Here is a 15,319-nt window from a genome sequence, read left to right as displayed (position 1 = left end):
TCACTGCCCTTCAGGTGGGTCCTAGTGAGGAGTGTGGGCTGTTAGTGTGAGCACAGGAATGATTTCTGTACAAACACCAGGGGTTTTCTTTGGCTTTTTAACTTGAATATCCTGCCTTGTGTTGTTGGTGGTGCTGGGAGATGTAGAGACCACTGAGAATATGCCAGAGCAGCATGAAATCCTCATCAGATTTAGGAAGGGAAAACAGTGGAAGAACTCACAGCCCATGGGGGGATTTTTGGGATGTCTTGTGCAAGACCAGGAGTTGGACTTCAATTCCCATTGTGGGTTCCTCCCAATTCAGGATGTTCATTGCCTCTATAAAGCCATTCCAGAATAGATCCCCAAGGGGTAAAATCCCATTAACTCAGCCAGCTTCATGGATGTTCAGATATTGCAGCAGAATCCTGGCACTGTTGGTTTGGCCAACATCATCCTCTGCCCTGTTTTGTTGGACCAGTCTCATGTGTACTCCCTGCCTGGGTGAAATCCCTGCTGGAAATTGTTGTGGGTGCCTGGGAATGCCCTCCTCAGTCTGCTGCTGCCTGCTAAAATTAAGGGTAAAACCCCTGTGCTCCTACATGGCCATGGCCACGGATTTACCCCCTATTCAGAGGGTGGCAGGGATTTCTTCCTGCACAATCCCTTTGTCAACACCAGTGCCCTGATATTTGTGGGAAAGTTCTCTCTATAAATCTTTCAAATGCAAAAAGCCCCATGGAAAATGGGGAAGCAAAACACTACATAAAGCCATATATAATAACCTTTATTAATTCATGAGAAATAGATTGACTTTCCTGCAGGTAAAATGTAGAGTGGCAGAAGAATTACAACTTTGATAATAGCAGGGGGAAAAAGGGGGCTGTGCACTAGAATGGGCCTTTAAAGGATGGGGAATTATTGAGTTAGCCATGGGCAATGAACCTTCCTTATAGCAGAGCAAAATCAGGAGTGGTGCAAACTGCTAGGAGGGGAAGTCAGGGAAGTTAGAGTGGTTATAAAAGGGCTCTCAAATAAAAGGGGAGTTAGAACTCAATGTACAAGGTCTTTGGGTTTTAAATTAATGCCCTTCACCGTGACAGCTGCTTGGTGATTTTGGAACACACAGCTCCAGAGGTAAAACGTCTTTTCAGCTCCGAGGGCAGATTCACACTCTGTGCCACAAACTGCAGTACCTGCCCTCAATTTTCCAGGAAAGCTCTTTTTGTTCTCTTACTTTCTGTTCCTTTGCCAACAGACAGTGAAAAAATTTGTGTTCTATCTGAGGTATATTATTGAAAGGTGGGGTGTGGTGGGACAATTTAAGAACAGGTTTAAAGCTTGTATTCCCAGAGTTAGGGCATGCACAGCTCCTCCAAATGCTCAGCAGAAGTTCAGAGCTCTGTACAGCCCTGTGAGAACCTGGGCTGTGAGCAGCCAGGTGGAAGAAAATGTTGGAATGAGTGTGTGTGGTGAGATGTTTGTGTTCTGAAATGTGTTCATGGTGTGGGGCTGTTACAGGGCTCGGGTTGTTTCACTTCTGTGATAACACTTAGCACTTAGCTCATGGAAAATTCATCACCCTGGCTCAAGATGGATTTCACTTAAATGCTGGTAGGGATGTCAGAAAGCTGGGGGGAAAGCATGGTTTTATAAATAAAGGCTAAGTTCTTTATTGCTGAGCTCACACAGAGCTGTGGAGGAACCATTTCAAGGTTTGTGCCCTCGATGAAGAATTATTATTAAAACTTTACAGTGTTTCAGTGCAGGGGCATGTTGCAAAGGAATTATCTTGAGCATGAAATAACCCCATCAAACAAGACTAGAATTTTACCTGGTTCAATTTACAGCTACACTGACTTAAGGTGAAGCAAAAACACCCACTGTCCTTGTAGGGTTCACAATTCTACTTGTGTTTAATGGTGCCCAGATCTTGCTGTAAAGCATTTATAAAAAGAAAAAGTAAAGAGAGAAAAAAAACCCAACAAACCCAGCATCATTAATTATCCAAAGTCAATATTTAATATAATTTAAATTATCTGTTTTCCTTTAGAAAATTTCATTCAGGAAATGGGGGAGGCTTCCCTTAACTGAGCTTAGGAGCTCATGCAAACTTTCTCATAGCACATGGTGTCACTGTCCCTGGAGGGATTTAGGATTTAAGTTCCACGTGGATGTGGAACTGAAGGAAAAGGGTGAATGGTGCACTTAGGAGTTCATGGTTAGTGCCTGGTCCTGGTGGTCCTAGAGTGCTGTTCTAGCCTAAAAGATTCTGTGGTTCTATGGAGATGTGTGAAGTAATTGGAGGCCAAAAGCAACTGGGAAATGTGGTGATGGTATCAGAGCTTGCAGCATTAGTAAAATCTTATTCTTTAAACTGGGGAAATAATATTTTTAAAAAACCCCAAAATAACATGTACTAAAAAAATACAAAACATTATTTTCTACTGTCCTGTGTTGAATTAAAAAAAAAACCAAAAATTATTCCTGCATGCATAAATTCACAGGATTTTTGTAATGACTTATGTGAAACTTGCATGCTGAAGGGTTTCCTTCCATTGAACCCTGCTGGATTTTAGCTTCACTTGCAAATATTGGTGCTAGGGGTGCAGTATTTTTTGAATACCCCAGTTTATTCCCTGCCCACCCCAGCTTGCTGGTAAGAGGAGTCAGGCAGGATGTGGAGTTGAGTGACACCAAACAAACTCTGATTTCATTGTCAGGGGCTGCAAGCTTCCATGTCCAAGGCTGCTGCAGATAGAATAAAGGGCTGGTTTTTATTTCAGTTCAACCTGACTGTGATGTGATAATTACAGGCATTGCAGGCTCCTTCTGACAGTGATAAACCTCCCAGCCCTGCAGAGACTCCAGAATTGCTGCACTTGTGGAGAGCAGCTGTGCACGACTGAAGGGGAAGAAAACCCTCACAAAATCAAGTTCCAAGAGTGCAGTTCTGGTTCCTTCAGTGCAGAGGAAAAGCATCCCAGCCCTGCAGCTGGCTGCACATCTGTTCTCCTGTTCTGCAGGGGTGGTGGGGAGGCTACCAGCATCTGCTGGTACCTAAATCACACACCCACTCTGCTAAAGGAGGGGGCACAACCCTCCTCTGTGAGCACTGTGAGCCCAACTGGCAGTGTTTAGGAAACAGGGAGGGAATCCCAGAGGGGCTTGGGAGGGCCAGGTGTGCTGAGCTGGGGCACAGCTGTCCCAGCCTGAGGCTCTGCAGGGATGGAGCTGCTGCTGAGCAGCTTGGCCCCATCCAAGTGCACTCCTGGCACTCTGCCCCACGGCTCCAGGGATGTGGGGACAGAGGAACCAGCAGGAAAGGTTTTCTGGGCCACAGCTGGCAGGGAGGGAGGCAGAGAGAGCTGGGAGTGTGTGCAGAGAGCTGGAAGGTCCTGGTGCTCTTCACACTGAGCTCCAGGTGGGAACCATCCTGTGCTGAAACCTCAGATGTCCCACTCTGCCCCATTGTAAGGATTTGTTGTTATCAGGGCTTTGAAATGGTACAGAAGTGTCACAGAACACTTGCCTTTGCCAAAATTCCTCTCCTTGCTCACCCACAGCCATCCTGAGGAAAAGCTGGGTATGGCTTTGTGTCAAACCTGGTAGTGCTGTAAATCTCACAGTTGCTGTTTGTTTCTTTTCCTTCAGTTTGGGAGCAGACAGCCAAACACTTTTCTGAAAGTTTGTTGATATTTTCCTTGTTTTGCTCCTCTTGCCAAGCTTACACAATTCTGTGACTTCATGTGTCGTGTTCTGCTTTGCATTTCTTTTGCAGATGCTTTTCTACTTATCTACTTATCTACTTCATCTTTCTGCTCTAACTGGACATTTCACTTCTCTGGTTTTGCCTTGCTTTATTGGAAGGTCTGTTTTACCTGCCCTTTCTTGCTATTTGATGGTTTCTAGTGCCCTTCCCCACCTTGTTTTCTCCTCTGTGCTGCTTCTCCAAGTTGGTCTCTTGTGCTTTTTCCACTCCCAGTTATACTTTAAAAATCTTGAGCAACAGATTGGGGCACTGGCAGGACATTTGTCAGGACTCTGCAGGGAGGAGCAGAAAAAAAGACATGAGCTCTGTTCCTTCCAGCTTCCTGTTGACACAAATTATTGAAGCTATGCTAATGGGAGACTCAATTTTGTGTCAAAGCATCTTCTGGAGAGCAAACAACAAACACGAAAATAAATGTCTGCAAGAAGAGAAGCATTTTGAAAGCCTACTTGCTGTAAATCTGGGAGATTTTCAATGCAGTTCCATGATGGGTTTAAAGAAAGAGGTTCTAAATGTTTATTTCACTATAAGAAAATCCTGTGCTCATTAGCAAAAGTGAGATTTGTGCAATAATGCTGAGCAATGGGATAGAATTTGGCTGGTTATTGCTCTCTTTAATATGCCAGTGGGGATCTTCTTAAAGGTCAAGGCTGGAGAGTGCTTACCTGCAATCTGGCTGCAGCTCAGATGGGGAAGGCACTTAGAGATGCTCAGATTTAATGTCTGCCATCATGATAGATGCTGGGGATGTTGAGATGTGTTTTAGTCAGTTTTATGGATTGCATTGGATCAAACCTGGAGCCAGCACTGAACTTTCTTGTTTCCAGCACTCTGGATCTCACTGGCAGGTGCAGGCAGGGCAGAGGGTGCAGTGACCTTCTCCTGCCCAGCACTGCAGGAAGATGCTGAATTTCCCTTCTGTGCCCCAGGACATGGCAGGGCTTGAACAGCCCCATGTGATGACATGTGGCAGTCTCTATATCAAATTCCACGTGCCCAACAACAAATATTTGCATCAGTTTTGTGGCCTTTATTCATAGGAATTTTGGATTTACAGTAGAGTATTGGATTTACAGATTTCAAGTCCGAGGCCTGTGCACTTCCAGGGCAGCCAGAGAACAAACAAACCAACAGGTGCTTTTCCTCCAAGCAGAACTTTCTTAAGAATAAAAAACCTGCATAAAAATACCTGAATAAAACCTGTTTTAATTCTCTGTCAGCCAGTGAAGATTTTGGCCTCTTTGCCCAGTCTGCCACTTAAAGCAAAACATGTTGATGGATTTGTCATGTGAGAGCTGAAAGCAAATTCACAAAACTGTGTCAGAAGGAAGGTGAAAACATTGTAAGCTTTTTGGCCAAAAGACAATTTAATACCAGGTTTGAACATTGAACTGGAGCAAAATTCATAAATATAAGTTTAAATGCATAACTAGAAATCCAAACACATTAAAACTAGTAGTGGGTTTGCTTTTTGCACCTCTTCGTAGAGCTGGTTTAGTTTAATCTAGTTTTGCAATAGGTAGGGAATACTCCAGTCTTGGAATATTCCAGCCTTCCTTACTGAATTTGCTTTCCTAAAATAAATAAGGTCACTTGAAATTCCTGTTAAAAGAAAAGCAGAAATCTTTAAATAATAAATAAATCTCAGTGTGGTGATGATTTTTCTTTTCCTTACAGCCAGTAATTCTCTCAGCTCTGTATTTATCAATCCTTGCTTGCACTTTCAAGTGCTTTATATGTATAAACTGAGTATGGGAATATTTTGCTTTGACCAGCATTTACTGCCATCAGGATAATTTAATGCAAAGGTAGGCTCAGATTTTTTAACTGCTTTCCTGAATTTTGTAGTAAGTTGTTGCCAGTTTTCCCTGTTCTCCTCTGCACGAAAAAGCAGCAGTGGGAGCTCTTGACATCCATTACAGACTTTCATTGCATTGGACATTTCTAGGGGCAGAAAATTCAAATGGATTTTTTTAACTGTTTCTTACTTTCTAGTGAAAGAAACTGTGCTCAAAAAAGAGGCTGTAAATATTGAAAACAGGACTGTAAAGCTGGGGTCCATGTCCTGTGTGTTATCTGCTGGTCCTGCTACAGTAGAGACTCAGAAACTCTTTTCGTGCTTGGCTAAGGCAAATATCCACACTTGAGGGCCAGATTATGGAAACTAACTTTGATTTCTTGTGCAATCTTAATAGGTAATTACAAATGAAACCTGTGTATTATATTCCCTATTAAATTATCTTAGAAAAACTTTTTTTTTTCCAGTTGAAATCTAGGTTATATCTGCTTCTTTGATGTGTGACTGTGGTGACTCAGCTGAGCAGGATCAGAGGGGTGATCCTGACATAGGAACTTGTCGCCCATGCAGGAAAATCCCTGCTGTTGTTCTGGCTGTACCAGGGCAATCCCACCACCACCATTCTCCTCTGACATTCCTGGGTATTCCACTTCTATCTTTAGCTCCAGCTCCCTCTGGGATGGATGCAAAGTGTCCTGGTTTCTTTTTGGGGTGTGTGAGCACCACCCCTGCTCTCTGAGGTGTTTTTAGTGGGTGGTTCAATTTAAAATGCTGTGAAATCCCTGTTTGGGTATCACCACCCCAAGGAGTCCTCTGGCTTTGCCTCCTCTGGAGCCTAACAGAGCTTGGCTGGTGGTGTCTGAGGAATGGCATTCTGGAAACCCACCCTGGAAATCTCCACCTGGAAATCCACCCTGGAAAAACACCATGGAAACCCATCCTGGAAAAACACCATAGAAATCTCCACCATGGAAATCCATGTTGGAAATGTACCATGGAAATCCACCCTGGAAAAACACCCGGGAAATCTCCACCATGGAAACTTGCCCTGGAAAAAAATTATGGAAATCTCCACCATGGAAACCCATCCTGGAAAAACACCCTGGAACCCCATCCTGGAAAAACACCCTGGAAATCTCCACCACGAAAATCAGGAAACCCACCCTGGAAATCTGCCCTGGAAAAACACCATGAAAACCCACCATGAAAATCTCCACCATGGAAATCCATCCTGTTAAATTCATCCTGGAAATCCATCCTGGAATTCACCCTGGAAATCCAACATGGAAATCTCCACCATGGAAATCCATCCTGGAAACCCACCATGGATTTCACCCTGGAAATCCACCATGGAAATCCCCACCCTGGAAATGCACCAAGGAAATCCATCCTGGAAAACCACCACAGAAATGTCCATCCTGGAAATGCATCCTGAAAATCTCCACTATGGAAATCCACCATGGAAATCCCCACTGTGGAAATGCACCCTGGAAATCTCCACCATGGAAATGCACCCTGGGAATCTAGTCTGGAAATCCACCCCGAGAATTCACCCTGGAAAACCACCATGGAAATCTCTACCATGGAAATCCATAATGGAATTCATCCTGGAAATGCACCCTGGAAATCTCCACCCTGGAAATCCATCCTGGAAATCCATCCTGGAAAAACACCATGGAAACCCATCCAGGAAAACCACCATGGAAAACCACCATGGAAATCTCCACCATGGAAATCTCCACCATGGAACTGCACTGTTAAATCCATCCTGGAAATCCATCATGGAATTCACCCTGGAAATGCACCCTGGAAATCCATCATGGAAATCTCCACCATGGAAATCCCCAGCATGGATTTCGCCCTGGAAATCCACCAAGGAAATCTCCACCATGGAAATCCATCCTGGAAAACCACCACAGAAATGTCCATCCTGGAAATGCATCCTGAAAATCTCCACTATGGAAATCCACCATGGAAATCCCCACTGTGGAAATGCACCCTGGAAATCTCTGCCATGGGAACCCCCAGCATGGAAATGCACTCTGGAAATCCACCCTGGGAATTCACCCTGGAAAACCACCATGGAAATCTCTACCATGGAAATCCATAATGGAATTCATCCTGAAAATGCACCCTGGAAATCTCCACCCTTGTTTTCAACCTGGAAATCTCCACCCTGGAAATCCATCCTGGAAATCCACCATGGAAATCTCCACCCTGGAAACCCACCAAGGAAATATCCACCTGGAAATCCACCAGTTAAATCCCTTACAGATTCTTCCTCTACAAGTTTCATTGAACTCAGTGTTTTTATGGAAACCTCCTATTTGAACTGGACCTCCTCTGTAGAAAACCCCACAAACAAGAAAAACTCTTTAAGTTGCAGTGAGCCCCAAACCCTTCTGAGAAGTGTTTGAGCAGAAGGCCAAATCCCATCACAACAAACAGCAGCACAAATGTTTTCCTGGTCAGAACTCTGACCCCCTGCTCCCAGAACACTGGAATAAAGTGCATTTTCTCTCTGCTGGAAGAGCACACAGCCTCTCACTTCCATAAACTTTTTTCCTTCTCTAAATTTTCATTCTGAAATAAAGGGATCCTGAAGGCCTCTCCATCCAGGCCTCATGGTATTACCTTTTGCTAATTCTTTTATACCAGGCATGTCTTGATCTGTGTTCTACCCTTTTATGCTCGTGGGCTGTTTTTCTTCATTTTAATCCACATGTCTTGCTTAAATCTTGCTTTCCTCACAGTTTACACATTTGTCAGTGCCTCTTCCATCAGCCAAGGTGTCTCTCCTTGCCAGATGCCTCTTGCCCAGCCCTGCAAGCCAGAAGATGTTTTTATGTCTCTCACTGTGACCCTTTTCTGGTTCTTTGGGATTTTTTTAATCCTGTTTTTCCAACTATTGTAGAAAACTTTTTTTGTTTTTTTTTTCTCTCTCATGGATGTACTCTGCTAATTTTTAAGCCAGTTCATGCAGTTCTTCCAAGGGCATGATGTTTTTATTTAAGGCTTTTTTTTTTATTCCCATCCTGTAGAAGCTCTTAATGGTTTTCATCTCATCAGCTGTAATTCTAATGTGAAAATATTCCAGCAGTTAATTACTGCAGTGATTAGCAGTGGGAGAGCTGTGCCTCTTGGATTGCAGCTCTCATGCTGCAGGGGAGGTGCAGGAGCCCAGAAAAATGCCCTTGGAAATTCTGGAGAGCTGGAGCAGACAGCCCAAATCCCTCTGGAAGGGCCAGCAACCCCACAGGGGCTGAGCAGCTCCATCTCAGGGGTGCTGCAAGAAGCCCAGAGGGTGGGGAGAGAGCTGAAATAAAGAGGGTGAGGAAATATCAGCTACAGTAAAAAGAAAAAAGGAGATGCTGCTGATCCCAGGGCAGGGCTTGAGGGGAAAATGCACCAGGGTTAGATCTCATCTTGGAGACGCAGAGATCACCTGGCTCCTGTGCAGGCTGGGCTGAAAAACCTCAGGGAACATCTCACCTGTGGTGTAAAACTCACCCTGCAGGGTGCATGGAAACAATCCTTGCATCCCCAGTGGTATAAAACTCACCATGCAGGGTCCAGGTAAGCACTCCATGAATTCCCAATCCAGATGTGATACAAAACTCCCCATGCAGGATCCAGGGAAGCAATCCCTGAGTTCCCAGTCCTGCTGTGGTATAAAACTCACCTTGCAGGATGCAGGTAGGCAATCCTTGCATTCCCAGTCCAGCTGTGTTGCCTTTGGCTCTGGGATCTGCTGGAAAACCACTGGAAGAGCTCTGAGTTCTCTTTCCAGTTCCCACTTTTTCTGCATTCTGCTCATGTGCCCAAACTGATTTGTGGGTGCTGTTTCACCTTTCAGTGGCCATGCCAAGGTCTGGGCTGATTTTGTGAGTTTTTGTGAATTCTTGCATGGAGCTGTCAGTCAGCTCCTGCTGGCAGGGGAGGGTTTCAGCTGCAGCCAGAGGTCTGCTCCCCTCCATTCTCCTATGAAGCATCAAATAAAGAATCAAATGTGTGTGGATTCAGACCTCTGGAAAAGTATTCAGTGCTTGGTAGTGTGTAAGAGAGGAAATGTTGACCAATCTCAATAAAGAAGCACATGGAGGGCCAAAAATGTAGCACAGATGCTTCCCAGGTAATAATAATTAAAACTGCAGTAATATAATGTTAAAATACATACAAATACTATGTTTAGAATGCAGATATAGAGAAAAATCTTGGCCAAAGTTGGTTGACTCCCACAGAGAACTTGTGTCAAATGTGTCTTTCCAGCCCTTTCCACACAGCTGCTTCATTCTTCCTCCTCTGAAGGATCTCAAATATTTGTGCCTCAGTTTGTTGGCTGTTTGTGCTTTGTGCTTTTGAACATCTCTCACCTTCACAAAGAATCCAGCCTTTATGGAATGGCCAGCCACATTTCTGAGCTCAGCCTGGAAAGGGACATTTCAGGTAATTTTTCCTGGAGCCATCTGAAGGGATGAAGAAGTCAATGTGTCATTTTCTTTGTTAAATCCCCAAAATTGTTGCATAACCAGCCCATAATGGTTGGATTAGTGGAATTTCTTCACTCTGAAGATGATCCCACACCTTAGAGCAGCCAGAGAGGAGTTAAATCTCAGCTGAAAATGATTTTTTTTTTTAATGACAGACAGATTGAAGAAGTGTTCACCCATCCAAGTTTTCCTATTTATCTTGCTCCTAGAGAATGCCAGCTCCTGTCTGTGGGTGTTACAGACTATGCAGAGAATTTGGATATTGTTTTAGTAATCTGGAAATTTTTTTAGCTCCCAAAAAACACTGGGTGGCCAGCTGGAGTTCTCAACCTCTAAAAAGGACAGGTAATGAACCCTCAAAAAAGGGAAATCTCTGATGGAAAGGCTTCAGTAAAACCCACACCCAGGTCCTGCCTGAGCAGGGAGCAGGTGGAGGAGATGCAACTCCTTGAGTTAAAATCCTTCTCAACATCCCAGGAAATTCCCCACTGGAATGGGCAGTGCTACGGATCCTCCAGCCTGGCAAGAGGGATGAGCAGTTTTCTGCAATTAAAGGCAGCACTATCTGCAGTAATTAGCTCTAAATATCACATCTGGTTCTCTACCAGGGATAAGTTGGTGTGGTTTGCTCAGGAACAAATCCTCTCAGAGATGGCATCCATGTAATTAAACACATTTGAACTCCTCAACAGTGATGAGCAAAGTAATTGTCTGACTCTGTGAAGAGAAAAATGGGATTTTGGTAACTCCTGCTTGGTTACAGCATGACCCATGCAGTCAAATTTAGAGTTCCAGTCTCAGGGTGGTGAAACCCCTGAAAGATTTGATACAAAATCAAAGGGAATAGGTGTTTTGGTTTGTTTGTATTTTTAAAACAAATATTTCTTCTCTGTGTCACAACATGTTGGAAAGGAGAAAAAGCACAGCTGTCACTGTCCTATTCTGCTCATCCTGGTCTGGATGGGGAAGGATTTTATCCTGACTAGAAAAGAGCTGACATTGCAACAAATGCTATAAAACCCAACCATTTTCCCCTTAAAATAATAATCTGGAAACTGTAAACTCATGTACCCTTTTTGACTGAGAATAAGATGCAAAATTGGAAAATGAGAAGTAAATCCAGCTTGATAAATTGACATATTTTTTCTACTTTCTTGGCTTTTCCTTAAGATATAAAAATAGCTTCTGCTGAAATACCAAGCTCCAGGAGTTGAAGGATTTTTAGATTATCATGAGTTTTGATATCCATATAAAATACTTCAGTGGCTCTGTTAAGATTTTCTATTTCATGAACATCCCATGTCTGTAAACATTTAACTTTGGGTTAGATAATTCAGTAATTTATCATCTGAAAAATGGTGCTCCTGCCCAGGACTGGTGTTCAGCTGCTGGGATGGAAAATATAAAAATATATGGTCCAGATTCCACTTAAAAAATGATAGAAGGTCATTAAAACTTAAATTAAATTCTTCCTTATAAATAGCCCAGCAGCAATCAGGGAAAATAACAAACATTCATGGCAGTTTATGGATGCACAATTGGAATGCTGAAATTCTATGTGCATTAGGGCTGAATTTATCAGATTTCTCTTTGGGGAGGAAATGATTGACAAGAGGTTCCCAGATTTGTAGACAGAGAGGTGAAGCAGCATCTCAGCAGGGAAAAGGAGAAATCATTCCCACAGCAATTTGAGGGATTTCTCTCCTTTGCCTCAAAAGGTGAAATCTACTTTTCCTATTGTCCTGGTCTGAAGGACAGGTATCTGCCAATAAAGGCAGAAGCTTCTCTTTGAAATGGAGAATGTAAACCCCCTCCCTCCAAATTATTATAATTTTGAAATTGAGGGGCTCTCAGGCAAAGATATGGGAATTAGGAATAACAGTTCTTTACTAGGAAAATTAAAATAGAAATGCAGTATTACAAAGAACAATCCCAAACCCTGCCAGAGTCAGAATCCAAGCTGACACCCGTCAGTCAGTCAGGGTGGTGGCACAGTCCCATTCCATGGTGGCTGCATCCTCCTGCAGGGGCAGATGTGGTTCAGCTGCAGCAGTGCTCCTGGAGAAGGTGCAGTTTCCTCTGAAGCTCCAGGGATGATGTGGAAAGGTCTGGCTTTCCTCTGGAATCCAGTGGAGAGAAGGTCCCTTGGTGTCCAAAATCTCATTTTTCTCTGGGTAGGAAAGGCTTGGCTGCTCCCCTGGCTGGAGCATCTCCCAGTGGGATGATGGAATTTTATCAGTCATGCACTGGGACTCAATGGCCATGAACAGGAGATATCTCCTGGAGGGAGGATGGGCTGTGGGAAGATAAAGATGATTGCCCAGCTGGTTTAAAGATGGCCCATTAGCAGATAATATGTGCCAGGAGATCAGGGGCACTGCCCCACCCGGGTCAGCAGATGGGGACAGAATCCACATTGCTGGGCACAGCCTGGATTGCAACACAAGACCTGCTATTTTCTAGTTGACTTACTGGATTAGAGGACACTTTAGAGTGATACATGTCTGTTATCTGTGGTTGATACTGTGTTATTTTAAGTGAACATGCATTTACAAGCAATTAATCTCAATTACAGCCTTCTTACCTCTTTCATGAATGCCACAAACCCCTGCAAAAAAAGCCATTTTCTCATTGTCTTTTGCTCCCTTTCAGTGAAAAGGGAAAAGAAAATAAGGAAAGAATCACAGGAAATACAATCATATGATTTTTTTTTTTTGGGAGGTTTTTACATAAAGATGGGTGAATAGATTTATTTTAACCTAATAATTTCTTGTCAAAAATAATGTATTTAATAGTAAGTATTTTCTTGTGGAATTTGGCTCTTGGATCAGAACTGAAATATTGAGTAAGTTGTCAGGAATCCTATTCACAAACCACCTTATTTTGGTAGCTGTGATAATATTTCCTTTCCTTGAGGCCTGATTTGCACAGCACAAAACTCAACTACAATTTCTTGGGGTTTTGGTGAAGACTCATCATCAAGGCATTTTCCACTGGCCTTCCAAATTTAAAGATGGATTTTACCAAACCTAAGTAAACACCACTAAATTAAACAAGTCCCCCCTGCCAGCTGGAAATGCAAGCCAAGCTTTCATGTTTTTTTTTTTTTGGTTTTTTTTCCCTTTAAACAGTTTTTTTCTCTCCCTGCCCCCTGAGCCTCTCCTCAGAGTAGGTATTTTATCTCATTATGGACAGAGTTCTATTGTTCTGTGCTTTCTGTGCTGGTTGCAACCAGCAAATCCCACTATTCAAAGTGTTGTGCTGAGTTGTTTATGTCCCATGTTGGCACAGTGACAACTGAACACATCACAGGCACGGCTGGGCCAGAGCTTTGGAGCCCTGGAACAGCTCTGGCCTTTGGCTGCCAGAGCCCTCCTGCTCCCTGGAAACCTCAGGGGTGATTCAGTTTTCCAACTGTTACCAGAGGAGAGTTTATCTGCTCAGTAAAGAGAAGGAACAGCCCCAAATCCATCTCTATTTAATAAAGAATTCTCGTTTTACATGTAAATGTTCTGTGTGAAGCTGCTGCAGTCCAGAGTACAGGTAGGCAGGATGTGTCATGGGAGAAATAATAGAACATTTTATCAGAATACTCCATAAAAAAAACATGAATGGAAATTGGATAACATGGAGCAGTTTAAATTATCCCTGCCTTTGGTGGTGGGGCAAGGGTGGCCAGGTGTTATATCAGAATATTCTATAAAAAGCAAGAATAGAAATGGGATAACATGGAGCATTAAATCATCCCCATCCAAGGATGCCCATGTGGGAATAGCTCATGGCTGCAGCTTGGGATATGAAACTTCTCCTGTTTGTTCCTCACCTCACCTGTTAGTACAGCACAGCTGCTTTTGTGTCTTTGCCAGCACTGCCAAATCAATGTCAGGGAGGTGCCAGCCACCAAATAAATGGTAAATATGTCTGGGCTGCAGTTTTGAGATAACAGAAAAGGAGAAATTATAATGATTTTATCATCACAGAATCATCTTCAAACATACAGACAATGAGCTATCTGAAATCCAGTGTTCCCATGTATTTAATTTTCTGTACCTGTGAGTCCTTAGCTTTTCTAGGTGTTTTTCTGTGTTGATCTGTAAGTGAAATCAGAGCTGGGGTGGATTGAAAAGGTGTGTGAGGATGAGGGGAGAGGCTGTGGGGCTGCACCCCTGGATCTGCTGAGTTTATCAAACACCCAGGACAAGATGCAAAATGTCAGCACGAGCTCATTTGGCCCAGTGTGGTTTCTCCCCTGAGCTTTCTATTCTGTTCTGCTTTTTTTTGCAGTTTGCCCAGCTGGTGTCTGTCTACAAAACCTTGGGCCCAGAGAAGTTCCCTCTGATCGAGCAGACGTTCTACCCAAACCACAAGGAGATGGTAGGTGCAAACAGCAGGGCAAATCTGCTTTCTGTGCCTGTGAAACAGGGGCTGGGACACACAATTCCCTGTTTTCATTCACTGCCTACTCCAAAAGCCTTTTTGGCAGGGGGGTGGGACAGGGTGACCCCTTGAGATGACCATGGTGCTGAGCTGAGGGTGCTCACATGGGATGTGGTCATTCTCCAGCTGCAGATCTCAGAGAGATTAAATGCTTACAAAGGCACTGAACAACTCTGAAAGTTGAAACTTCCAAGGTTTGTTTTCCCTCCAGAGCTTTCTGGTGCACTCAGGGTTTGCTGCCTCTGGGGATGATGCACTGGGCACTGCAGAGCTTTGGACTCTGCCAAAATCAGGGTGGCTGTGACTTGTGATCTCCAGGTACCTGAGCTAACACTGATTCCCAGTGCTTTACAGACAGAAAAACAACCCAGGTGAGCTGCCAGAGTCCAGGGAGCACCTGGATGATGGCTTTAGGTTTTTAGGGTGTGTGGTTCAGTTTTAGGCAGCAGTGAGGAGCAGGGAATGGGATATAATGGTCCTTAAGGGATCCTTCAAACTTGAGACTGGCTATAATTTTACTGAAAAATGCAGGATTTTGGGTGCATTGCTAAACTGCAGTCCACAGAAACAAAGAACATTTCATTTTGGGGCAAGAACTGAGGTGTCAGACAGAGAAGTTGATATGGCTTATTTTCCTGAGTGTAACAACCTTGTGAATGGTTTTCCCTATCTTCATTCCTCTACATTGCTCATTAAAGTCAGAACTTATAAGTTATTTCTCTTTTGTTTGAGCTTTTGAATGTTGTTCTCCACAGCCAAGTAATTTTTTTTTACATATTTCTATGGTAATGAATGTTAATCTAGGGGAAAAGAATCCATTTGGGTATTGCATTGCCACTCAGA

At 43.5% G+C, this 15,319-nt stretch overlaps 1 protein-coding gene across 1 annotated transcript in view; it reads left to right on the top strand.

Moving 5' to 3' along the window:
• Positions 1-15,319, top strand: part of SYN2 (synapsin II) — a 149,851-nt gene that overhangs the window by 61,098 nt on the left and 73,434 nt on the right. Inside the window, exon 5 of the mRNA XM_079316783.1 lies at positions 14,324-14,413. Coding sequence (XP_079172909.1) covers positions 14,324-14,413 — 90 coding nt within the window. The remainder of the gene's footprint in view (positions 1-14,323; positions 14,414-15,319) is intronic.

Source organism: Erithacus rubecula, assembly GCF_903797595.1.
Source record: "Erithacus rubecula genome assembly, chromosome: 13".
In the NCBI taxonomy this organism is placed as follows: Eukaryota; Metazoa; Chordata; class Aves; order Passeriformes; family Muscicapidae; genus Erithacus; species Erithacus rubecula.
This window is presented reverse-complemented; position numbering and strand designations above follow the sequence as displayed.